General features: G+C 33.7%; 4 protein-coding genes across 17 annotated transcripts; 3 read left to right on the top strand and 1 right to left on the bottom strand.

The window, feature by feature from the left end:
- The first annotated feature begins 6 nt into the window (after positions 1-6).
- On the top strand, positions 7-8,358 carry LOC110419431 (putative purine permease 11). 14 transcript variants are annotated; one of them, XM_089784063.1, is made up of 11 exons: positions 7-879; positions 1,002-3,250; positions 3,806-3,971; positions 4,114-4,199; positions 4,502-4,578; positions 4,657-4,794; positions 4,907-5,117; positions 5,201-5,915; positions 6,293-6,403; positions 7,029-7,110; positions 7,551-8,358. In XM_089784063.1, the coding sequence occupies exons 9-11, from the start codon at positions 6,371-6,373 to the stop codon at positions 8,156-8,158; spliced, it is 723 nt and encodes a 240-aa protein (XP_089640189.1). In that variant the 5' UTR covers positions 7-879; positions 1,002-3,250; positions 3,806-3,971; positions 4,114-4,199; positions 4,502-4,578; positions 4,657-4,794; positions 4,907-5,117; positions 5,201-5,915; positions 6,293-6,370; the 3' UTR covers positions 8,159-8,358. The 14 variants fall into 14 exon arrangements, with proteins under 14 accessions (XP_089640189.1, XP_021288162.1, XP_021288163.1 ...); XM_021432487.2 differs by having other exon boundaries at positions 1,002-1,064; positions 1,175-1,237; positions 3,131-3,250; positions 5,201-6,403; positions 7,029-8,355; XM_021432488.2 differs by having other exon boundaries at positions 1,002-1,064; positions 1,175-1,237; positions 3,131-3,250; ... (1 more) ...; positions 5,201-6,403; positions 7,029-8,355.
- Positions 8,359-11,289: 2,931 nt separating this feature from the next.
- LOC110419449 (Protein kinase superfamily protein) lies at positions 11,290-13,730 on the top strand. The gene is made up of 5 exons (XM_089784064.1): positions 11,290-12,008; positions 12,119-12,457; positions 12,687-12,941; positions 13,019-13,152; positions 13,425-13,730. Exons 1-5 carry the CDS (start codon positions 11,873-11,875, stop codon positions 13,623-13,625), a joined length of 1,065 nt encoding a protein of 354 aa, XP_089640190.1. The 5' UTR covers positions 11,290-11,872; the 3' UTR covers positions 13,626-13,730.
- A 692-nt stretch (positions 13,731-14,422) lies between these two features.
- FAP3 (Chalcone-flavanone isomerase family protein) lies at positions 14,423-17,645 on the bottom strand. The gene is made up of 5 exons (XM_021432513.2): positions 17,350-17,645; positions 15,823-15,924; positions 15,036-15,191; positions 14,722-14,936; positions 14,423-14,593 (listed from the first exon to the last, which is right to left on the bottom strand). The coding sequence occupies exons 1-5, from the start codon at positions 17,561-17,563 to the stop codon at positions 14,435-14,437; spliced, it is 846 nt and encodes a 281-aa protein (XP_021288188.1). The 5' UTR covers positions 17,564-17,645; the 3' UTR covers positions 14,423-14,434.
- Positions 17,646-21,283: 3,638 nt separating this feature from the next.
- Positions 21,284-23,006, top strand: LOC110419744 (Carbohydrate-binding X8 domain superfamily protein). Its single transcript, XM_021432839.2, has 4 exons — positions 21,284-21,523; positions 21,945-21,973; positions 22,081-22,315; positions 22,855-23,006. Exons 1-4 carry the CDS (start codon positions 21,469-21,471, stop codon positions 22,878-22,880), a joined length of 345 nt encoding a protein of 114 aa, XP_021288514.1. The 5' UTR covers positions 21,284-21,468; the 3' UTR covers positions 22,881-23,006.
- The last annotated feature ends 3,848 nt before the right edge of the window (positions 23,007-26,854 follow it).

Genomic DNA, 26,854 nt, shown 5'->3' with positions numbered 1-26,854 from the left:
AATGCAAAAGGAATTGGGATCGCTTGGGAGCCGAATGTCTCTCACTTGGCTGAGAATTTTGAATTGTTCACAACTTTGACTTGTATCTCTACAGCCAGAGGAAGCAGAAGAGGAGCATTTGCAACTTGAAAGGATTTGCAAGTTTGAATGTCTAACAACTATGAAATGTGAACAACTTCAAAGGCTACCAAAGGTCTTGCATTTGGTCACGTTCTTTGCGGATATAGAGATTGCCAGTGGCCAAGAATGGTTTCTGTTTTAATGAATAACCTGCCTCCAACTTGAAGAAGATTGAGGATTGAAGATTGCAAGAATTTACAATGTTTGGTGGATGAAGAAGAATATACTAGCACAACTTCACCTTTCTTTAGGTAGTGACGTTTGTTGGCTGTTTAGCTGACATATTCTTTCCAGAAGAGGATTTCCCTACCAACCTAATGTCACTTGGCAACAGAGCACCCAATATTTGTAGGTCACTACTTCAATGGGGATTGCATAGACTCAGCTCTCTCAAAAAACCTGTTCATTAATGGTGAAGAATATCTAGATGTGGTGTTGTTTCTGCAAGAGGAGATAGGAATGATGTTGCTTCCCCCTCTCAGCGATATCACAATATGTGATTTCGAAAACCTGAAATTGCTATCATTGGAGGGCTTTCAAAACCTCACGTCTCTTCAGTCTTTAGAGATCAATGATTGCTCTAAGTTCACATCTCTTCCAGAAAAAGACATGCTTCTTTTACTTTGCCATGTTCAGATTGATGATTGTCCTTTGCTAGAAGAACGGTGCGAAAGGGATAAAGGACATAGCTAATGTTCAAATCAATAATGAACAGCATTATCCCAAAGAGATTGAAATCTTGAAATTGAAAGTCAAAAGGTATTAACCATTTGAAAGATAGGCCAGATAATTGAAATCTGATTATTAATTCATTTTATTTTTGTTAGATATATAAAGATAATAGTAAGTCTGATATGTTATTGTTGATAATTAATTTACAGCCACATTTGAGGCTTGAAAGCTTCAAAGTGCAGTTGGTATATATAGCTCTATTGAAAGATCAGGTACAAGCATCTCATTTTTTTTTTTTTTCATTTCACTTGCACTTCAACATAGCATGCTCAACAATCTGCAACATTTAACCATTAAAACACTTATGCTCCTCTAACTTCAGGTGTGAATTTCTTGATTCGTCTTTTTGACTTATGAAACTGATTAAAAAGATCAAGGACGAAAGGTGAGTTGATTTTCCTCTGCTTTTATATGTCATGTACATTGAAGAATTGAAAAGCGATTGTTAGAGTATATACACAGTTTCATGGACAAAATTGTGTTTTAATTTTTGATAAGTTATATATATACTTGGCTTGTGAAATCGCTAGTTGTTTATACAGAAGCATATTTGTTTGGATTTCAGAAGATTGCCATTTTCTTAAAGAAAATTTAAGTCTCTCTCTCCTTCTATGTTATCAATTTTCTCTTTAAGTGATTAAACCATACCAATTATGCTTCCATTGAGTATGTTGAACAGTGAACTACTTTCTTTTCTTTTAGTATTTTAATGTTCATGTTTAGTTCTTTGCTTTTTGAGTTTATAAAGAGAATGTAGAGGAAGAGAATAAATTTCATCGATAAAAGTCTAATTTTATGTTGGATTTTCCATCTCAGAGGACTGTGTCCCCACCAACTAAATGTTACTTTGGATCTCTGCTGTTAAAATCTGTATACCATTATCACATTGGGGAGTGCACATACAAATCTGCCATGGACAACTTCCCATTGGTGATAATGATGCTGCCGGCCACCTTTCAAACTTTCCTTGTCATCAAGAAGTCCCCTAATTTGGAATACCAGCACTGCAAGAGCTTTCAGAACCTCTCTTTGCTGAAAGATTTTAATACTTAATTGCCTCAATCTAGAAAAATGGCATAAAGATGAAGTAGTCAAAGATATCTCCTGTGCCTCATGTATTAATAAGAGATTACTTATAAGCCAGAGAGGAAAACTAGTTGTTTTTCGTAGAAAAGGAGTGAAAAAAGCAGAATATACCATGCTTGTAAATTCAATCCTAGGTATGTCAATGGGAAAATCCTCCCTCCTTTTCCTCTTTGAACAATTAATTAAAACTTGTATGATCACCAAGTGTTGATTTACTTGTACATACAGAAGTCTGAACATGATTATGAAACACCAAGGATGAATTCAGCCTCCAGATCTAATTAATGGCCATAAAATCAATGCAAGGCAGAGGTGAGCTTTTATATATTGGACTACATTAAGATAATATGCCTCACCAATGGAAACAATCCCTCCTTCTAAATGATCTATGCATGTATAATTCTATTTTTGTATTGAACTTCCATTAGCAGTCACATAACATTAATTCCACGCCCATGGAATATTACTTATTAGCCGCAGAAGGGAAAAATGGTAAGAATCAGAGAAACTACCATGCTTGTAGATATTTGGTATGTCAATTGGGAAAATTCTCCCTTTCTTTTTACACTTTGATAATAATTAATTAAATTTTTTATGCTAACCAAGTTTTATTCTAGTTGTACATGCAGAAATTTGAGCATCAGTAAATTTAACCTCCAGTTGTAATCTATTGACTATATAATCAATTCAAAGCAGAGGTGAGCTTTATTAGGGTACCTTAAGATAATATGCCTCACCAACGGAACATCCCTTATGCTAAATAACCTTATGCATATCTACTCCAAAGTTTCAGGTTGGAGCTACTAATTACTCATCTTCAATCTCCATAGTGTGACCCTCATTTGCAATAGGTTTAAGCAGATGATCCCCAATTGAAAGTACATTGCATTTCTCATGTAACGTGTAGAATTATTTTTTCACACAACTGTTGTACAACTTGGCACACAGAGATTCAAAGAGCTTATGTAACAGCTTCCGTGGCTCTTTATGCCAAGCTTTTTTTGCTTCTAATATTACACATTTAACATACCCTGCATGTTGGTTTTTCAGCCTTCAGCAATCTAGCTTCTCTGTCACTGGGCTGTGGCCATGCTTAAAATTTCTGCAGATCAAAGCACTTTTTTCCTTTTATTGGGTATGTATAGTGTATGCCGTCATTTTGTATAATCAGTAATGTTCTTTGGCTTTTCAGAAGGTGCTTGTCTGTGTCATCCCTGTGCCAAAAAGGAGTGTTACAATGGTAGATGGTAGTTTTGATGCAAGATGTTCTACAAATGTTTTACCTCTGTTGGTGCCTCATCCTTAGTCCCACGTAAGTCTCATGAATGGCTGGGAATAGCTGTTATTTTATTGTTTTTTTTCAAGAATGGCAACATGATGTCATAGCCTTGCCCCTGAGGGTTCCACATTCTGAAGCCCTCCCTTCATGAAACTCCCTGCATGGTATTACCAGTGCATAAAAGATATTAAAAATATTATAAATGTTTGTGTAAATTGTTTGACCAGGTGCCACAACCAAAGAAGCTGAATGTCCAGTTTCCTACCAGTTAGTGTCAATTTTTTTATATTAATAGTTCTGTTTTTTCTTCTTGGTATTTTGTATACATTCATTAATATTGGGAATTTGGACCTATGCATTCTTTCAACCCGATATTTTTTTGTAAAAGAAATGCCAATATTGTACAAAGAGGATTAAGTTTATCTCATGAGCAAGGATAACGGATGTCGGCATGATAACTTGTCAAGTCACCATTATAAAATTCTTGAAAGCATTGTGATTTGCAACCAGGCTGCCATTGTTGGCATTTTTGTTATTGTGGATTATGGTGATGATTAAACTCATAATTTTGGCAGCTTTTTCTAACAGGGTGCTCATTATCCATCATTTTATGAAGCAATTGATGTGTTGTGCAACAGCTACTGAGGCAAGAGTAAAGTAGAATGGATTGTTGTGACAAATTATGACCTGGTACTACCTTGGAGTTTTCTACAGCACTAATTCATGGGATATAAAAAGCTGATGAAGTCTCTAGGTCACTTGTACCTACTTTCATAGCATTATTTTCGTTATACATTCTTTTAGGGGAAATGAAAAGGGAGGTGAGAGTGGGGATGCTAATTGGTATATCAATAAAGTTTTTCACTGTTTGCTAAAGGATACTTATTTGTATTCAGGTGATGTGTCCTAACTAGGTAATGGTTATGCAATCAGGGAGCTAATCTCTAAGATCCAAACGTAGAAATTCAATTATAGCCTCCTGGTGAGATTTTGGCTTTGCTTTATGATTTTTACTTCATCGTTTCATATAATAGTTCACACATGTCTGTCTTATTTCTAAAGCATATCTCCAATTATATTTACTTGCATCTAGTTGATGTCGGCAGAATTTTAGAACTCATCTGAGTTTCAAAAATGTACCAGTTTTAACTATGTCTGACTATACACAATAAATAATGAGATAGCACAATAGGGGATTCTTGGAAGAGTGAAGTATACTTTAGACTAATTATTGTTGTCATCAAATGTCTAAAAATATTTGATTTTTTTACTTTTTGTTTATAGCTCCTGAGAAACGGAAATGAGTGCCAATAGTAAAATCACCTCATATTTGCAGAACCTGAGGTCTCTCAGTTGGGAAGGTGGGCAACACCTCACTTCAGTTCGCTTTCTATAGATAACTGTTAATTAAATTTTAATTTTAATACTTGAAAATGCAGGATGATAAGAAGTTATTGACCTTTCTTGGGAAGTAGATTGAATTCTGCTTTGGCTTTGTAGGGATCATTTGCGTGCTTTTTGCTGCCACTGCCACCACTGCTGCTGCTACTTTCCCTTTTTTTTCTTAGGTTACTCAGGTCTCTCTTATTTTGCTATGTAATGTAATTGTACGTAATTGATTCATTACATCATAAGTCCTGGAAGAGTCATGTCTAAAATGTAACCACAAGAATATTTTGGTGATGGCAGGTTCAGATACTCAGGTTCAAATTTCAATTTCCTTGCAGTTTCGGTGCAAGTTACTTTCTCCGATGATGCTATTCTGGTCTCATCCCCTCAGCATCAGATTCCTCTTGCAATCCTTGTTGGCCATTTCTGGATTACTCTGGTGGTTTGCTTCCTATTCTGCTGCTTCTCCATGGCTGGTAAGATAAGAGGCTGGCTTTAATGCGAAAAGGAGGTGGGTGGATGAGATTATTTTTCTTTGTAAGCTTTGTTCTTTGCATTGGTGTAGAGCTTTGGCTGATGGCATCCTGTTTTCAGGCTAAGATTCTGTGACTTGCTCCCCTGCCTTCTCCAGTAACATCTCTCGGGACCTGCTGACTGTGGTTGAGTGTTAAGAAATTCCTCTGGCTCTGTTCTAGCTTTGTTTTCTGGCCAAATGGGTGTGGTAGACTAATGTTGCTGAAATATAATACTAGATTTGCTTTGAAAATATTCTCCAAGACCAGTTGGAAAGGGAAAAAGGTGCTGGTGGTTGAATCAGATTCGACGGCAATTGTGCCTTGGGTGAAGAAGATTGCAGATTGCCCATGGAATTTGTGTGTTACCTTCAATTAGATTGATCCACATATTGCTGACATTGGTGAAGTCTACTTTGGTAATATCTGTTGGGAAGTTAATGGCCTTGCTCACTCTTTAGTGTGTAGAACTGATATGTTCATGGGTTGGTGGTTCAGCAGGCTGTTATTTCATCTCCACCCTTTGGGCATCATTGTACTAGGCCTGTTATTAGAGGTTTTATGGTGTGTATATTTTCACTCTTTTGGGTGTTATTTTAGTCCAGCGAGACTGATTGTTATCCGTCTCCCAGGTGTAGTATTTTTCTTTCAGCCTTCACTAACATCTCCCTCAACAGAGATGCAAAAATTGGCATAGCAAACCATTCTATGAAGCATATTGCCCTGTCAAATTTATCATTTGTTGATTGTCAATGGCATCCAGAAGAATTGAACAGTTGTTTGATGCCGTATCATAAGTAAGATTCAATGTTTGTATTTATACAATTTCTGCAACTGTATATGCAGGGTTGAAGGTTCAACCGAAAATGACCTGAATTTTACTTAATTAAAAAAGGCCAAATAAATGTCTTTACAGTGGTTACTAAGGATATATTATAGTTGTTGCCCCAGTGGTCACAAAAACTGAGTCCTACATGAAGGAAAGTTCATGGTGGATAAGGCAGTTTAGGGTTGGTGCCAAACAAATTGTTTAGAGGATCTAATCTAACAACAACAATCCAATATATAGGAACAAATCCTGCCGCCCCAAGAATAATCTGTAGATCACAAGAGTCCAGAACTTTACTAATGAGTTTTTATACTATAAACATTGATTGCATGGTTCATTCTTTAGGAACGAAAGAAACCCAATGCTTACACAAGAAAGCACCTGGAGAAGCTTGTGTTTGGTTTGTTTGGGATTAGCTGATGGATGCAATTGAAGCTCAGCAAGGCAGCAAATCAGGTTTTTGCTCTGTCCCTTCTCTTTGCCTCTTTAGATGCATAAAAGTTAACAGAAATAATTTAGAAACTTTCTTCTTTCCCTATGTAGAAAGGGTGGGAGAGGAAGTTGAATTTGTACAAGGATAAAGCTAAGAGCCTAAGGCAACCTCTCCATTCTGCAGCCCTCTTTCCCAAACCAACAAAAAATAGTAAAAGTTGAATGTCAAACTGATCTTTCTCTTGCTTTGAATTTCAGATCTTCTGATAGTCCCTTTTATGAACCTGACACTGTAGGATCAAATACTTAACAGGCACTGTCTCATATGATTTATAGCCCAAACTAGAATTTTCACTCTCTTTTTCTGTGGTTGAAAAAGATTAATTGCACAAACAGTTAAGTTTTCACACCAGTTGGGTTCCTATCCTCAAGTTACAGTATCTAGGATATATGATACCATATCTGTCAGCCATAAGATTAAGGCCTAGAATTTTCACTACTGCAGCAATGAAATACATATGTCCACTTTCGCTTTTAACGTGTTAATAAACTTAAGACATACCAAAGCACCCTTCATTTTGTCTTAAAACCAATTCAGCAAATCATCTCTTATGGCATGATGTATAATTAACGTGCCATGCCATTTCAGAAATTGGAACACTTCTTCCAGAGGATGCTTCCACAGCCGCTGATCAAGTTTCAATGTTCATGCCCGATAAGCGCTGGAAATGGTGGGTTCTTGTGGTACTCAACATTGGCTTTCTCTTGCTTGGTCAATCCGTTGCTGTTCTTCTAGGCGAATTCTATTTCAAACATGGACACAGTAAATGGATGGGAGCACTTGTGCAAACAGCTGGATTTCCAGTCCTCTTTCTCCCACTTGTATATTTTCCTTCCCCTCAAAACTTGCCAAGTACCTGCAACAACACAAGCCAGCCTTCACTTCTCACTCTTATTTTGGTTTACTTTTCTCTTGGCTGTCTACCAGCTATAGACAACTTCTTGTATTCAGTAGGCCTTTGGTCTCTTCCTATTTCAACTTATTCTCTCATTTGCGCCAGCCAATTGGTATTTAACGCGATATTTTCCTTAGTTATCAATTCGGAAAAACTCACAATCCTAATATTGAAGTCGGTAACCCTTCTAACCATATCAGCTTCATTGATTGCAGTTCATCCTGATTCTTCTGAACGTGAAGCTGAGAAACATTCAGGAGGAAAGAAAGAACGTGTCATTGGTATCTTATGCACTGTTGGTGCTTCAGCAGCCTACGCTTTATTGCTTTCCCTTACACAATTTTGCTTCGAAAAAGTACTGAAGAAGGAATCATTTTCTGTTGTATTCGAAATGCAAGTCTACACTTCTTTGGTTTCTACTTTTGTTTGCATAGCGGGATTGTTTGCAAGTTCAGAATGGAAGAAGCTAAATTCTGAGATGGAGACATTTAAAGGGACATTTAAAAATGGGAGGGTGCTTTATGTCCTGAGTTTGGTTGGAGCAGCTTTAGCTTGGCAGATTTGTACGGTAGGAGTTGTAGGACTAATCTTTCTGGTGTCTTCTCTCTTCTCCAATTTTGTTAGTATGCTGTGTCTGCCATTTGTTCCTGTGGTCGGTGTGCTGTTTTGTCATGAAAAAATGGATGGCATCAAGGTATTGGCCATGTTGTTGACAATTTGGGGTTTTGCTTCTTATCTCTACCAGCAATACCTTGATGATCATAAGCCAAAGGACAAAGAAACTGGTCCAACTCCAGGAATTCAAGAGTCCAAGCTTGTCTGACCTGGAATTTTAGTAAAAAGAGTCAGTGAACTGAAAAGAGCATTATGAGGTTGAAATCACTTTTTGTTTATTAAAAGCTCCTGCTGAATGTATCTACAAGCTTCATATTACAACTTGTCTTGAAATTTTTAATTTGGAATTTCAGTTTTTTGGTTGTAAATATTCCTGTCAACTGTCACAGAAACTTAAACAATATTATTTATTTCAGCAAAATTTTATTTAATTTTACCTAATTTTAACTGCTTTTTTTTTTGTTTCAAACCTACCATTTGCATGAACACCATAGAAGCAGATGCAGTGTGAAGGGAGATTTTGGACTTTGATGGATGATTCGATAAAAAGTGCCTAACTATCTTTGCCTTCACAGCTGTGTGCATTTACTTTGCTTTATCCAAAAAAGATGTGGATGCCTCATTGGCTTAAAGAAATTCCCAACCCCCACATAAATAGAAAAGGACAGGTGGTGGATGCTTCATGGCGACAGCATACACATTTACATGTCAACTTAATCATTCTTCCATACTCAAACCTTTTCTTTGATCTTAGCTTTACAAGTGGAACTATTTGAGTCATTATGAGAATTAACATCAAAATTAAGAAGAAATTTTTTTTTAGGTGGTATCACCTTATTATGAGTAGACATGACAATTTTATATACAACATGATAATATGATATTAATACAGTATAAATTTAAGTGAGTTTGAGTTTAAGTCAAACTTGTTTCGTATTATCGTATATTAATTGTATTGACATAGTTAAGACACAAAACTCGCTTAATCCGTCTAAGATATGTTTAAGATATAATTAGTCAATCGTGTTATTGTGTACCCATATAACCTATTACTCATTTTTTTAATCATGTTCACATGTTATGTAAACACGTTTAATACATGGTTAAGACTAATTTACTAATCTATATAACTACTAATATTGTTATAATGATTAAAATTTATTGATATTGAATTTTATTATATTTAATAAATATTATGATATTTATAATTTTTTGTGATAAATTTGAATAATATAATCATATATTATTTATACATATTTCAATTTAATCTTTTTAATCTTGTTAATCATATCAATCATGTAAACAGATCATAAATCGTATAAATTTTAATTAAATTAATAGTGTTGTGTAGTATAAAATTTAACTCGACACATTTAATAAATATATTAGTTATGTCGTATCATGTTACACGTTTATTAAATGTATCTATGAATATGTTTAAAATTTTAACACAATTAATTAGTTGTGTCGTGTTTGTATTTATCAGTATAACTCTTAATATCTTATGTTTACACAACATTATTAAGAAATGAATAGACAAATTGTTAGATCTAATTATAAGTAGTTAGAATTTTGTAAGGGTGAGCAAATGGGTGGATTAAATGGTTTGGTCTGTCATATCTAAGGACCAAATGAATCAAACATTTTAGAAAACCAACCAAAAAATATAAAAGAATACCAAACTGACCAAATATAAATTTGATTCAATCAGTTCAATTTTGAATCAATAGACTAAAATTTTATCACTTTTTTTTTATAAATTACAATATTAAAACTTATAAACTTCATTCATAATTATAAAATATATAAATAAATTAAATATAAAAACTAAAGTGATAACTAATAAAGTTATTAAGTGTACTCATATAAATAAAGTATATTATAAATTATAATAATACTTATGTGTAAATTAAATATATTTGTATATAATATATTATTTTATTTTATATATATAAAATTAATAATACAACTTATATATTATAATATTTTAATTTTCACATCCAAATTTGTATAAATAATAACTAATTATAAATAATATGTTATAAAAACTAAAGTGATAACTAATAAAATTATTAAGTGTAATCATATAAATAAAATCTATTATAAGTTGTAGTAATGCTTATGTACAAATTAAATATATGTATATATAATATATTACTTTATTATATATATAACATTAATGACACAATTTATATGTTATAATGTTTTATATTAAAATTTGTATAAATAATAACTAATTATAAACAATATGTTATAAAAACTAAAGTGATAATTAATAAAGTTATTAAGTGTAATCATATAAATAAAATTTATTATAAGTTATAGTAATATTTATGTATAAATTAAATATATATAACATATTTATACAATTTATATATATCCATAATATTTTATATTACCACATTACTAAGACATAATAATTATAACATAATAATATATAAGATATTTACTATCATATATTATAATATTAACGTATAAATTATATCATTTAAAATATATAATTTATAATTTCATATTAATGTAAATCTATAAATATATATATAGTTAATATTAATTTGCTATGATTATGATTTGTCTATGTACATATAATAAATTAATATATTTTAAGTATATTATTAATTAAATTTACTATTAATTCTTCATAATATATATATAAATATTTTTATATATTAATATATATAATATATATAAATTAATTAATATTTTAGATGAATTAATTTAAAAATTTTAAAATAAAAATCTAATTGAACCAAATATTTTGACCAAACAACCCAATAGATTAATTACATTGAACTATTTTACTTAAATTACATTTAATTTAAATGAATAATTATTCGAATTTGATTTTAATCACTCCTGAATTTCGTACAAAGGGATGCCCCGGTGGAAAGGCTCAATGACTAAAGTAACAGTAGTAGGCAACCATCTTTACCCGTGAACCATAAATGATTTAGACACGTGTCATCGTAATGACACCGACCGCCACATATGCACATGACGTGGCCCCCCAAAATTCACGAGGAAATAGCCGCAGCTCCACCCGAAGGTGGAGTTGACACGCGCCAAAACTTAAAAATGTCAAAGAAAGCATACAGACATAAAGTGAGTTTGGTCGTTTCTCAGATATACGCTGACCTGTGTGAAAATGTTGAATGAATAAATGAACAGTGTCTTCAAGCTAGCTGTTTTCTGTTCACTTTTTGGTTGTCTGTTTTACTTTCGTTTCCGGGTCCAACTGGTATTCCATTTAGAAGATTGTTCAAGCTTCTAAGCTCCAAGATTTCTGCTTCTTTACGTATCAGGAGTCTTTCTGGCAATTGGCAAGTTAGTGTTAGTTCACATTTTCCATCTTTGTATCATCACATTTCACTTTTATTTTTCCTAGTTTAATAAATGATTTATAGCTAGATAATGGTTTGTTGATTCTTTGTGCTAGGTTCAGAGCTCCATTGGATTTTTCATTGCCATGTTCCAAATGTGCTGTCTTCTAGCTTTTTGTTATGTTTGAAAAGATAGGTGAGAGAGAGAGTTTTCGAGAGCAATAATTCAAAGTTACTGTGTACGAGTTGATTTGAAAGTTTGGTAGCCAGCTAGCTCCTAATAATTGGGAGATGTTGCTGGTGAAGATGCATTTGGATGGTTGAACTGGGATTTTTAGTCTGAAACTCATTTTAGCTTCTTAATGCACCTTGGTTACTGTCTATGGTGGGTTTCAAAAATTAAGGTTATAAGTTCCAACAGTAGTGTGTGCTTTAAGAAATGTGTCAATGGTAGCTATATGTTGTTTGTTCCCTGATCCTGCTGACAAAATTTCTATTCTGTTTAGATGATTGGCATCTCAAGAGAAGTGACTGTTACTTGTATGATGCTAATCCAAACAATTTTCAAGTTGGTTAATTCCCACCTTGCTTTGCAGAAATAAATGGCAAATGATCTGGGCATAGCATTTTACATCACCATATGCTGCATTGCCTTTATTATATCGAAGACCATTCTTTGGATTCTGCTTTATAAGCGATGGAAAAGAAAGAAGATGATTTATGAGGACGGTTTCTCAGGTATTGAACCTTCTAAATGATTGACTTTCTTTTCCTATAATTTGACTTCTGATGAAGGCAAAAATGATGCTTTTCTAACTTGGTAGCTTCTGGCATATGCATGAATGCAGGAGGGAAGATGGTGATGTTTAGGTCTCCAGTGTTGCAGTCTCTCTCATCTGATGTGTTATTGAAGAAGACATTGAAGTTAAGCAACAAAGACATCATTGGTGCTGGAGGGTATGGTACAGTTTACAAACTAGTGATAAATGATACCATGGCCTTTGCTGTGAAAAGGCTAAATAGAGGAAGTGAAGATAGAGATAAAGGATTTGAGAGAGAATTGGAGGCAATGGGGGATATCAAGCACCGCAACATTGTAACTCTTTACGGATACTACAGCGCCCCTCACTACAATCTTCTGATATATGAGCTAATGCCTAATGGAAGTTTGGATGCTTTTCTGCGTGGTATGCACATTTTTTCTTCAAATACTGGTTTTATCTTCAAGTTTTCAGCATCCATATTTGTCAAAGTTAAGAGGGTCTATAATTTTTCCTCTTTTTTTTGAAGAAAAGAGGACAAAATTTCAAAACTATCAAAATTCCAGAAAGTAGGATTTTGTTGGAAGTTAAAAGATCAGACTTGATGCCCGAAGCACAAGATCAAAAGTTGATGATAAATTAAACTGTGATGCAGGGACATCGATGGACAGTAAGGTTTTGGATTGGCCAACAAGATATAAAATAGCATTAGGTGCTGCAAGAGGAATAGCATACCTTCACCATGATTGTATCCCTCATATAATCCACAGAGATATCAAGTCAAGCAATATATTACTGGATCAGAACATGGAGGCTCGAGTCTCAGATTTCGGACTTGCCACATTGATGGAGCCAGACAAGACTCATGTTTCAACATTTGTGGCTGGTACCTTTGGATATTTAGCGCCAGGTATGATGAACAAAATTATAGTCATTCTTTTCATCTAGTTTTTGAATGTTTAACAACTAACCTTTGTTCCTCTGCAGAATATTTCGATACAGGAAGAGCAACAGCAAAGGGCGATGTTTACAGCTTTGGAGTTGTCTTACTAGAGCTTTTAACAGGAAAAAGGCCAACGGATGAAGCATTTCTGGAGGAGGGAACAAAGCTTGTTACATGGGTAAGCTCTCCAATATCATGAAGATTTAGTTTAACATAATTGTCCATTACTTGATAATGCCTACCTCCATTTAAATGTCCAATAAACTGATGAAATCATCTCTTCCGGTCATTGGTTAAAAAGAGTTCATAAAATTCTTGTTATTTTTATCTGTATGCTACTCATCAGAGGCATTTTCTTCCGTGTCAACTGTCAAGTACATATTGGCTAAAGATTCATAGGAAATAGTTGTAAGAGTTTCTGATGTTCTGTTTCATTACCATCTTGAACAGGTAAAGGGAGTTGTTGAAGAAAGGAGGGAAGAATATGTGCTTGACAGTAGCTTGGGTTCTTGTCCTGTGGATGAGATTAACAATACTTTCAACGTAGCATTAATGTGCCTTGAGACAGATCCCTCCATGAGGCCTACAATGGCTGAGGTTGTTAAGATGCTGGAGCAGATAAAGTCGGAGAAAGCTGTGAATGATTGTTAACCTCACATTCTGTAGCCATCCAAAAACTCCTGCACATACAACATTTTTATCCTCTTTACCCTCTTTTTGGTTGAATAATAGTAAACAACTTCTTGTTGTTCGTAAGTGTGGTGGGACTTAAACAAGCTCTGATGCCGCTCCTGCCTTAACAACCAAGTCTCAGTCAAGAGTTTGCCCCAAAAATTTGGGGAAGAGAGAGAGAGAATCAACTTTCCCTGGAAGAAATGCAATGATTATATATCAAATTTGACATGACCAAATTTGTTACCCATGCTGCTATTTGGGTCACCGGAATGAAAACATGATAAGATATAAGTTGCCAAAGTCTTGGCGTGGCTGGGAACCTAGTAGGTTCAGTTTGTTCGAATGTTCTATCAGAAAGCAGAACCAAAATGAATTATGAACGATTTGGCCTCTCATGGCCACTCTGCCACAAGAGAGTCTGCTCGTGTCATGAGAATTTTAGTTCTTAAGATATGGGTGACTGCTCCTGATTATGAGGATTGTATCAAGGTCCTTTATCTTTAATGAAGCAGCAGTCCTATTGTTCCTGTTTCTGGATATCTGAGACAGTCTTCTAGCAACAATGAGGGCTGCGGCTTTGCCCATGTCATGTAGCCAAAATGGTTTGAAATTGGAAACTCATGCCAACGAATGAAATATATGCAAAGAAGCCTAGATTTACAAGTGCATACATAGTTGCAACAAGATTTTACATTGACTTTGTTCAGTTAAAGGTACATACAAGAAGTGAGCCGCGCTAACAGTCTAAATGAAATGAAAACTTGTGGAAACTTACTCAATTGTATTTACTTGAGAATGGAGGCCAGCCCATTGGCAACTGAGGTTTTCAATGAAGGAGAAACTGGAGCATCTCCAAAAAATACATCAAAAAGGGCTGAAGCTACATTGGCAGACTCAATTGTAGCATCAGTACTAGTGGGCATTCCATCTGATGAGACAGCCACCTGAAAGACAAAAATGGTGAGGGATAAAAGAGAAGAAACCAGACGGTCGTTGATAAACATCATGGCTAAATGCTTTACTCCTTAACCATGTGAAGAAAGAAAGTTTAGCAGTTTTAAGTCACACTCACAAGCATTTTGGATGGATCCGGCCAAGTCAAAAAGATGAAAGTTCCTTTATTAAGAGGTCGTCCTTGGAAAATACTACGAAATGTGGAGAGAGCAGATTGATCAACTGGAGTTGGTGCCTTAATTCTAGGGGAGATGGCTTCATCCAAAGCATCCCAGAAAGTTTTACCATCAACATCTCTCACCAGGACAATCTGTAACGATTTCTCCAGAGGAACTGCACTTAACAAAATTAATTGGCAACCTTAAAATTGTCTCTTTCCTCTTTCCATAACTATCTATATATTAAAGACCTAGAACAATATATCATTATTACCCCCAAAGATTGACTTGAACAAGGACAAATCATCTTGAATTTGTGAAGCTGACTGTCCCTTCCAGGCATCCAATTTACTTAAGATGGATTGATTGACATATAGCCCCGCTGCATACACCTTAACACCAATGATTGCAAAAACTTTCTCCCTGTACCCTGGGATCATGAGGAAGCTGAAGTGACAGTTGTATAAAGCATTCCATTAAAGGGATACTACTAATTGCACTCAACTGAGTAATGCTTTGTCAAATGCAAAGATTGTTTTGTTTGTACAACTGCAGAATTATTCAAAGGCCATTATTAGAAATCACATGCATCACTAACATAGTACACCATAATCAATAAATAGTTCACAACTTTACAAAAACGAGTATGTTAACTGCTATTTCCAAGTAATAACTTCTGACAAAAATCTTCCCAGCCATTCCACATAGTCGAGAGAGTCAAAGAAAAACTTTCTTTTTTCAATATCTAAATTACTGGAGTATATACCATAAAGCTTCTCCTGTCAGAGGAAAGAGTATCAATATCCTAACTACCCAGAATTTCATGCAATGTTTCTCTCCAAGTTCAATAGTGCATTTCCTCCAGGTAGCCCAGAACTTTGAAGGGTATGCCGATGAAAGCTACGTGATAATAATTACTAATGATGATTATAAGTTTCAAAAAGAAAGATAAGTAGAAGCCCTAACTTGTTTGATTCTCCTTTAGTTTTCCTAATCGTACAATGTTTGTATGACTAGTACTGCTCATAGATATGCTGGCCTCTGTTACTTTAGCAACTGACCTGTTCCAAGCAAAGACAATGAACTTGAGCAACCAGGCAAACTTAAGGATGTCTGAAATTTAACTTTGGTTGCAGGTTCCTCAGTGTAATCTGCAGCTCCTACTGCACATAGATAAAAGGAGAAACGATATTAGGGTCTTACTTTTAAGGAAATAAATGCAATGGTACAAGCTAAACTGTTTTCACATACTTCCAGCTATGTCATATTCTTGGAAACATGGAGAAATCAGCCATTACAGTTTATAAAACTAGCATATCAACTAATTTCAATATTAGAATAAAAAAGGATAATTCATATATAGCCACCCTTGCATCACAGCTAATATATATCACCTCCATTGAATTTTGCCTGTTTAAAAGAATGAAATCTTCAATATTGCTTATGTTGCTTTATTATCATTTTGCATCAATCTTCTCCATATCAAGCCAATATGGCAGTCATCCCACTTAACCTTTAGAGCACAAAAAAATAACCATCTTCCTCAAGACATATCCAGTATGACCAAGGTGCTATAGGATTTTGAAAGTGTACATCTCATCTCAAAGAAGAATATAGCTGGAAAACTTCAACATTCCCTAATTTGCTAAGCCTTTAGCAAATTACAAGAAAAATGCAGAATTTCACCTTTTGTACACGATGCAACTATACCTTAATCTATAATCATTTCATTGTGGCCATTAATTGGCTTATGGATTATACTTAAATTCTATCAGCCTGAAAATATTTGCATATTAATGAAAGCTTAAGCAATTAAAGAATGGTTGAACTTATCAGGAGTAATATTGATAAACACGGGACTTCAATTCATAATTAAGAAAATTTTTCATTTTGTCTATCAAATGCCAAGTTTTGACAGTTCTTATCTACATTATAGATGATTATTTCCTTTTACTTTTTGGAATTCGTTGGGGCCAGTGTGCACAATATGGCTGAAAATTATCAAATTGTCCAGCATCTCTTTCTGCCAAGAAGTTAAGATTTCCTAATTGTTAATTTATGCTGAAATCGAAAACCATGATCATTTGCTTATGAGAAATAGCCAGTCATATTAATATATTCCTTGTAGCTTACCAAATTTTCCAAAATTGTGTCAGAATCTTCATTCTTCAACTAAACAAAATCTAGTGATACTAATCTTCTTAACATCATTGGTTTCATCCCAGATACCTACGGCCACTATGCAAATGAAATTATCCTCAATACCAAGGAGATATAACATGCCAGCAAAACTCAAAAAATTTGAGCCTACCTAGCCAATATATTAAACTAAAAATTGAAAAAACAAGCCAGGGGGTTATCAAAAATATCAATTAGCAAAAAATACAGCATTAAATTCTACTTTACTCTCATAAAAAAAAACATATCAAGCTCCACATTGTTCCTATAATGATTCCCAACAAAACAATTTGAATGCACATAAAGGGGAAAAAAAACCCTCCAACTCCAGGTTTCCATCAGCAAATTGAAAACTTTTCTCATTCAGTTTAATAAACAGGCTGACAAGAAAAAACATGCGGATAATTTACCTGAAGAAGATGAAGCAGAAGCTTTCAAAGTGAAATGGGGTTCAGTTACTTTGTTGTTCTGAGGAGAGAAATGAGATGAAAGAGACAGAGAGTGAGATTTGCGAAATAAAAGACATGGGTGTGAACGTTTTCTGGGAAAGTTGCTTCTTCGATTGGGGTTCAGAAGTTGAGAAGGAATGCACATTGGTGTGGAAATGGATCCCAGTCCACCCATCTTTCCAGTTTTTGTGTTGTTTTGCAAGTTAAAACCTCCACTTCCAGGACCTCAAAAGGGAAAATGTTCAAGGAAACAGAAGTTATACAGTTAAAAGCCTGTTGGAGTTGTTTGTCTTTGCGCTTTTATACTTGATTAGTTGTTCTGACTTGTCAGCCATTTCTAGGTTAAAAAAAATACTTTGTCTATTTTTTATATTTTCTCTAGAGAATTATAAACGTTATATATTTTCAATTAAAAATACGTATCTTTTAAATAAAAAATTTTTATAAATATAAATCATTTCATTTCTAACTGATACTTAGAATTTTGAATCAACGTTCTATTCTATTGTTATTTCTTCATGTTATGTTGTCTGAATTTTAAAGACCAATGTTAAGAGTCCAACCATCATCTCAAAATGACATAGTTATAAATAATTATAACTTTACAAATATTTATTTCATGTGTCTAGTAGATAATAATTCTTCTCATTTAGTATTTTCGTTTTTCTTTTACTATTTTTTATTTCTCTCTAGAGGTGGGCTTAAGCTTGATGTTATAAGATGTTAATAGACAAGGTACCTATTATTTTTTTTAAGTATTTTATCTCGTACTTTATTACTTGATAGAGCACTCAAATCATTATAGTATTTATATTGCTAAAGATAAAACTAAAATCCTTAGATCAAGGCTTGGCTATTATGCGAAATCAACTAATCTCTTCTTAGCATAGAAACAAATGCCATTGATTTTTGTGCTTCAGCAACGGTAGCAACGGCTCGACCACAAAGCAAAGAAAAAGTAACGATACAAAGATAAAACGGCAAGACATAATGCCGTGTCACTCTTAGCTGCTTCTAATCTTCATTATTTAGCAAACTCCAAAACAGAGAAAAGATTAAATCTTTAACAGCACTGTTGGCTTCTGGACAATTTTTAGTGGCCTCGACATATCAGTATTTGAGCAAACAAAATCTAGAAAATTTGGGTAACAATTCTGGGAAATAGCAACTAGCATGGAGGTGGAACGAACCAGAAAGAATATGGTCGGTTTTGGTACAATGCCTCCATGAAAGGGTTCTTACAAATAAAGAACGTCGTCGTCGTCGTCATCTTTCAAATGATGGATCATGCAGACAATGCCATATGGAGGAAGAATAGGTGCTTCATGTCCTTCGAGATTGCCCTTTAGCTAATGTGATTTGACTAAGACTTCTACAGCCGGAGTCTATTAACTCATTTTATGGATTTTCTCTGCCAGATTCGTTGATGTCTAACTTGAGTTATTCAAAAAAGCATGAGAATGACATTCCTTGGGCTATAATTTTTGGAGTAACAGTTTCGTTTTCACTGAATATATATATATATATATATATATATATATATATATATATGAGAATCAATCTGTCAATATAAAATAGCTGGGTTTTGATAATTTGTCATAATGAATTTCAAGGATTTGGAGATAGGGGACGTACACCTAGTAACCATGTGGAAGTCTTAGCCTTCGGATTGGATTGCATTAAATAGGGATGAAGCGTTTTGGAGTTCCATAAACCAAGCAGAGACCAGAGGTGTTCTTAAAGATTCAAGTGGACAATGGAAGGGTGGTTATGCTATGTGTCACAGTGTATACCAATTCTTGTAAGATATTATTCGTTTTGATCTTCTAGATTCACTGTTTTGTCTCAAAAAAAGTACTTCATAGGTTAAAGGTTGTGTAAACCTTCATATGCTCAGAATTATTCTAGTAGGTTGAATGTTGTGTGAACTTTCGTATGTCCATAATCACTTTAGTACATAGTCAATGTGAGATTCATAACTTCTCTCTCTAAGACCATAACATCCACCTTACTCTCCATTAGGAGTTTGTGCTCGATGTGGGACTTTATGACTTTCCTCACTAGGAGTATTATCTCAATGATGTAGGATTCACGTTCATGCAAGGACTGTGCATTATGCGACTCAAGTAATGTTCAACCTATCGTGTGAAACTTTGAGGTGTATATAGTAACCTTAAATATGCTTGGGATTTAGGGTTTTGGAAGATTGAACTTTAAGTGGAAAATGCAAACTGGTAGTTTAGGCAATTTCTTCACAGATGAGACATCTATATTCTAATTCTGATTTAATTTAAGCCATCCATAGTTTCATTCAGAAGCAATAAGATATTCAAATAGTGAATATATTCAGAAAAGGTAACAAAGTTGCAGAATCTATGACTAATGAGGGATTCGGTATTTTTGAGAACTTTTTGCCCTTTAGCAATCCCCAAATAGAGTTAGAGAATTACGATTTAATGATGTAATTGGGATATGTTTCCCTCACTTAATCAAACAATAAATTTCTTCTTTTTTAAAAAAAAAAGAAGATAAATTCCAAATCAATATTTTACATTAAAGTAAAAATAATTAAGAAAAGCTTAAGTTGAGCAATAAAACCACAACAACGATATCTATTCTTAGGGGTTATTATTTTGTTTTCTAGCTTTTCATTGTATTTTAACAATAAACTTCAAAAAATTTTATTTTTAGGGGTAAGCAATAAAATTGCATAATTTTTTTAAAAAATAAAAGCACAACAAATACACTTAATTTAAAATCAATTAAAATAAATTTAAAATAAAGTTTTATGTATAATTTAATAAAAATAAATTAAAAAATTAAAATTAACTCATAAACATAATTTAAAATTTAAAATCATATTTAGAATAATTAATAAATTTTAAAAAAATATTACATTAATTATAAATAATTTATAAACACAAAATTAATATATAAATTTAAAAATTATTATTTATAATTAAGTTCAAACAATAGATATCTTAAAATCATTATCAAAATCCTACCTGAATAATTTATAATGAATAATTAATTTATTACTTCAAAGCCATGAAACTATATGTTAATTTTATTTAATGGAATAAAGAAAAACAGGATTACAAGTTACGCCATCTCTAACATCCTTGTTTTTCCCCTAGCCCTTGGCAGGCCGCCATGGAATTCACATTCAGTTTGGGCATCAAAGTGCCAAAATTTGCAAAATTGATGCCTGGGAGAGGAGAGAATCTGACGTCCATCAATTATGGCAACCCCCATGGCCCATGCAAGATCCAGCCCTTTTAGGTGTCTAAACGCCGAATCCAACGTACACAGCTAGTGCCTGGTCCGGCATTGCCATTTTCAGTGTGAAAAAGTGCTGGATCCAGGATCAACTTGCCAAATTCAAATGCCTGGAGTATTCTGCCATGCTTAGCTTTCGGTGAAAAAAGGAATTCGGATTATCAACATTTACTACTCTTATATATATATATATATATATATTTAAAGTTTACCTTGAAAAGAGGTTCACAAGGTGTGAAAATAAGAATTACATGGCATAATCTTTAGCCCTTTTATACTTTGAGTATGGTAAAACAGTTGTTGCATTAACATCATCAATGGAAAACGAAATTGTATGTTTAGGAAGTCACTCCCTAGAAAAAGAAGAGGATGGTGTTGGAAGTTGCTATATCCAAAGGAGGTTATCACATCTCAGCTGGTTAATATTCCTCCCAAGAACAGTAAGAATTTCGTTCATCCTTTTCTTTCTCAACAAGTACAATACTCAAAGATTGAACCAATGAAATGGGGAAGCAAAACCAAAGAAAACAAACAATGATAAACAAGAAAAGTGACTTCTTTAAAGGTAGGCCCACAATTTTATGTCCTTTCCTGTGTACATTTTCTCCAATAGATTCCTATCCCCTCCGAACGGTTCTTCACCCAATGTAGCCGTTAGAGTGACTTTTCTTCGCTTTGCTCTTTCAACTACGATAAAAAGTCTCAGCCTTTCTTTGCTTTCATCAAACAACGCAAACTATTACACCATCATTAAGCTTTCTGTTCACAACACTCATTTCCTATTCTCAAGTACAGCTTTCAATGGCTAAAGTAGCAGCTCTCTCTCTCTTGCTCCTGCTCTTGTCCTTCACTTCAGGTAGTTATCTTCTCCCAGGTTTCAGTATACATCACAAAGTACAACTAAAAAAGTATTTTTTTTCGACTTTCACAGTTTCACTTCTCTGTACTTTGCTTTGGGTCTTTTTCCTGCATTGTTTTCATGAATGTAGTTGAATTTTATCTGGGTTTTTTCTACGTTAATGGTTGCTTATGTTTTTGCTTCAGTATTAAGCTGACTTGGGTTTCTAATAAGTAGACTAATTAACAGGAAAGGCTAGACTTTTTGCAGTTTTAGCAGGTTTTAACTGATTTGGTTCCTTGATTTTGCTTTACTGTGCTCTAACCTTTTACAATTTAGTTTTACTTGACCAGATCTCGGTTGGGTTTCGTGAATATGAATAGCTAGTTTTATGACTCTAACTACCTTCCAATTTCTTTTGCTTCTCATCCTTTTTTAGGAGGAACTTTGATGATGGTAAATGGCCAGGTAACATCAACTTCTTAGACATTGTGAACTCAAAATTAAGGTTAAAAAACCAAATGGCTTTTTTTCTACTTATTGATTATAAAATGGTTTAAATGGAAATGGCGCAGAAATCTTGGTGTGTGGCTAAGCCATCATCAGACCAGGCAACACTTCTGGCAAACATTAACTACGCATGCTCTCAAGTGGATTGCCGAGTTCTGCGAAGGGGTTGTCCTTGCTTCACTCCTGATAATCTGATGAACCATGCTTCTATTGCCATGAATCTTTACTACCAAGCCAAGGGAAGAAACAGGTGGAATTGTGATTTCAGAAGCTCTGGTCTTGTTGTCATCACTGATCCAAGTAAGTCACATTTCAGTGCAACATAGAATGATTAATGACCATAACTGAGTGAATGACAATCCATTTGTGACTAAGGACATTGATTTTGCTTATGTTCCTTAGTAATACTTTCCAATGCACTGCACTTATTTTATTAAATGTCACTTGTTATGATTTATGTGACCCTATAAATTAGAAACACTATGAACTCTAAAGTGAAGACAATTCAAATCCTTCATTGTCAGTTAGAAAAATGCAATATGGATTCAGTTTCTTTATTAAATTAACTAGTTGTTTGGTTTTGAACTCAAAACTGAGATCTCAAGGAAACTCCAAAGAGTGTAAAGAATCATTAATCTTGAAGTTATCTACAAAACTGAACCATTTGATATGTCAGACAGTGTCAAACAGGAAAATGGAAACCCATGCCTTAAATGATGGATCTAGAATGTTGTTATTGTTTTCTGCTTTAACTTTACTTCTTTTATTATTGTATTCAGTGATCTTGTCATGTGATGAGAAAATGTGCTAAAATCTATGTTGTTTTGGTGTCTGTGCAGGTTATGCCAACTGCATTTACGAGTAGCTAGCTACCACTGGATTGGTTTAAGCAACTTAATGTTTCCTCTGGAAAAGGAACTCTTGTAACTCAATGGAACTTTTATTTTTGACTCTCCCGTAAATCTGGTTGATTATAGCTTCTGCTATTAAATGATGGTGAAGAAAAGTGAAAAAGATCTAGTTTAATTCTTCTTAATTAATTAATTACTCTCTTGGGAAATTAAGGTTAGCTGAGAAGATGCTATCCACTTCTAATCTTTACAACCCAGCTTGGAAGCCTTTACAGGGAATCAGATAGTACTCCTTAATCTTTAAGTCTTTAATTATTACCCTTTTGCTTTTCTTTTCTTGCTTTTTTTTCCCTGATGATTCTTTCTTTTATTTAACTTTAGGGGGTCTTTATAGGAAAAACATTCTAACTAATCAGAGAATCTGCAAGATACAAATCAGATCTTGATATGGGAAAATACATAGATATATCAAAAAGGAACCTTTTCCCTAGAGGCCATAGTGTCCCAAAATTATCATGCCAATCAAACTTGGTATCTGTCTTCCCAAGACTATGTAATAACATGTGCATGAGAAGAATCAGTAGGGCTACCAATAAAAATTGGCCTGCCCCTACTTTGTGTCTATTTTACATTCTTTATATAATTTTATGTCACATGTTCGGTAAATTTTTGTTCATTAATGTTAATTTGAGTGCCGGTAAATGTTATTGTTTCTACCGCTATTAGATATTAACATAATGGTTCTAGGTAAAAAAAAAAAAAGAAAGCCAAGAAGCTGGATGACTTTGGCTCTAGGTAAATCTTATATAAGATGCTGAAAATTTTTTGAGGGATTAAAAGGTTACAAATATTTTTTATCTTTAGTTTTTTATCTTCTTATTAATTTCACTGATATTAAGATATTAAGACAAGGCCTATCGAGTATCCATTACAATCAAGACCTCAAATGTCAAAAAGGTTCATTTTTATTGCTAAAAATAGTTATCTACATCTACTTATTGGTGAAGATCTACATATACTTTGACTATATTTATGATCTCATGATTCTATCTTTGAGAACCGACATAACAGCTCTAACCCAAATCTAAGACACATGGACTGGAAGAAAAAAGTATAGCAGGAAAAAAAATTGAGGAAAATTCTATCTATTTTTCGGTTTAATAATGGTCTACATCAATGTGTGTGGGACCTTACCCTACATATGCAACCAGTGATTATTATTGTATTGAGGAAAAAATAATGTATATTGTCAAATATTCAAGAGAAGCCTTATAGTAAAAGGATTCATAAGTGTTGCTCAAGAAACAAGAGGGTATTCACCTTAAAAAGAGAAATCCAATTATATGTTCTAATTTTCAACCCTTCACACTTGCATGGTGCTACCCTAAAGAAAAGGGGATCATTGTTGTTTAGCTGATATTTATTTGAGTAGTTTAGTTACTAGGTTAATGTATTTTCAGCCAAATTTTGCATATAAGTCCTTTGCTCTCATCTTTATTGTAATACTCTAACGCCATTGCTATATGGGCTATGGGTAGTACAGATAATTGGCACCCTAGTGCCCCTTTGCTTGATCCGGTGTGTGGGATTGTGTTTTACTGATCAAACCTTCCTTTACATTAACACTTTACACATAATTCAGTGGGTTCTATCAAGATCTTAATATGCTGATTGCCAAATTCGGATGGGGGGAAGGTTCTGATCTTAAAAGAAGACTTTGGTTATATGTTGGAACGTTCTGTATTTGTCAAAGAAAGATGGTGACCTTGGCAAAGCAATGTTGCCGTTTGGTGCATCATACAGATACTATATGTCAGGTATAAGGTTTAGATATCCCGTTAACGGGTTATATAATTCTTCTCCGGTTTTGGATAAGTCTATTGGAAGGGAGAAGTGTTCCGTTAATGGAGGGCTGTCAATGTGCATTTGTGGTGCGAGAGATCCTAACCCTGCATGAATTCCATCATATGGTGCTTTATTCAACCTCGGGCTCTTCATATGAACTTCTTATATTATTGAGTCCACAGTCCTGCGAGAGTGGGTGGCATGGCATGTCTTCAACCCAATGATTGTCAATGGACCCCTAATCGGTATTGGTCCAAGGTCGATTTCTGGCTTTGGGAGGTGCATTTGTGCTGCTGTCCCAACTAATTTTGTGGGCTGCGCATGTCACAATTTTGCGGACCATGACAACCCCCACAATTTTAAAATTTTTCTAACATATTTTTTATTTTTTTTTTGTAATTTTATAAGTTTGCCTCTACAATAATTTTTAGTTTGGTGAGATGCCCTACAAAAATTGATCAACAATTAATTTTAATACTCACTCTTATAGGAATTGGGTTCCAAATTTAATGAGAATGTGGTGAAATTGCTCACTTTTGACATATTTTTGGACCCTCAAAATGATTTCAAATCGTTTGATGTTGAAAGTATATGCAATCTAACAAATAAATATTACCTTGATGACTTTACTGGGCATGATAAAATGCATCTAAACTATCAATTAAAACTATTTAAGCTTGACATCTATGTTAAGTGTTGAAGAAGACAAGAATGGAAAAAATTTGTGTCCTCATTGATAGATTGTTCTGACTTGTCTTGACTCTTCTACTTTCCATTGTAACATTATAAACTGCTTTTTTTTGTTATGAAACTTGTTAAGAACAAGACTAATAATAAAATCTTAAATGATTTAGTTAAAAAGTTGTTGATTAATTTTTTTAAAAGGAAATCATTCAAAACTTTAACATTGATTTAATAATAGATGCCTTTAACTCTATAAAAAACTATTGCACTCAATTAAAAATTCTCAATCTTAGCATGTAATAGTTGTTTAAATACACTTTTATTTTCCATCTAGGTTACTTTATATTTTTGTCAAACATTGAACTTCTAATATAATTGTTTTGCAAACATTGTAGTTGCCCCTCTAATCGCGAAATCCTAGCTCCGCCATTGGATTGGACTCTTATGATATAACACCGTCGTACTACAGTAGCAAGCTACGATAAACTAGACTTCAATGCTAATTCTACAATGATATATATGTGGTGGTCAATAATTAATTCCATACATTTTTTAATATAAAAGATTAACAACTATAAAACATATGACTCATGTCATTGTTTATTTAGTGTGAACAACAAAGTTGTTCACAGTTGCCAATCTTTTCCATCAAAAAATGTATGGAATTGATTATCGAGCACCCCATATATATCACTGCAAAATTAATATTGAAGTTTGGTTTATCGTGGCTTGTTACTGTAGTACGACAGTGTTATATCATAAGAGTCCAATCCAACGGTGGAGCCAAGATTTCTTGTTTAGAGGGACAAATACAATGTCTATAAAACAGTTATATTAAAAGTTCAATGTTTGACAAAAAAATATAAAGTAACTTAGATGGAAAATAAAGATATTTTTTAACAACTACTACATGCTAAGCTTCAGCATTTAATTGAGCTCTACGGTTTTTCATAAAGTTGAAGGCATCTATCATTAAATCAATGTTAAAACCTTAAATGATTTCCTTTTTAATGAGAATGATCAACAAATTTCTAAAAAAATCATCTGACATTCTATTACGAGTCTCGTTCTTAACGAGTTTCATAGCAAAAAATGCACATTATAATATTGCAGTGAAAACTAGAAGAGTCAAGATAAGTTAGATCAATCTATCAACAAGGAAGTAAATTTTTTCTATTCCTGTCTTCTTCAACACTTAACATAGCTCAAAAAGTGTAATTCATTTTCTGAAGCCTGATTATGAATAATGTCAAGCTTAAATAGTTCCAATTCATAGCTTTTGTGCATTTTATCATGCTTAATAAAGTCATCAATGTAATATTTATTTGTTAAGTTGCATATACTTTCAACATCAAAAGATTTAAAATCATTATGAGGATCCAAAAATATGCTAAAATAATTTAAACTGATTAACCATGAAATCAGTCCACCATAGATTCATGGTTGCACTCTTGAATTA

The sequence above is a fragment of the Theobroma umbraticum genome, unplaced genomic scaffold, assembly GCF_002168275.2.
Source record: "Theobroma umbraticum cultivar Fairchild unplaced genomic scaffold, ASM216827v3 scaffold_67.0, whole genome shotgun sequence".
In the NCBI taxonomy this organism is placed as follows: Eukaryota; Viridiplantae; Streptophyta; class Magnoliopsida; order Malvales; family Malvaceae; genus Theobroma; species Theobroma umbraticum.
This window is presented reverse-complemented; position numbering and strand designations above follow the sequence as displayed.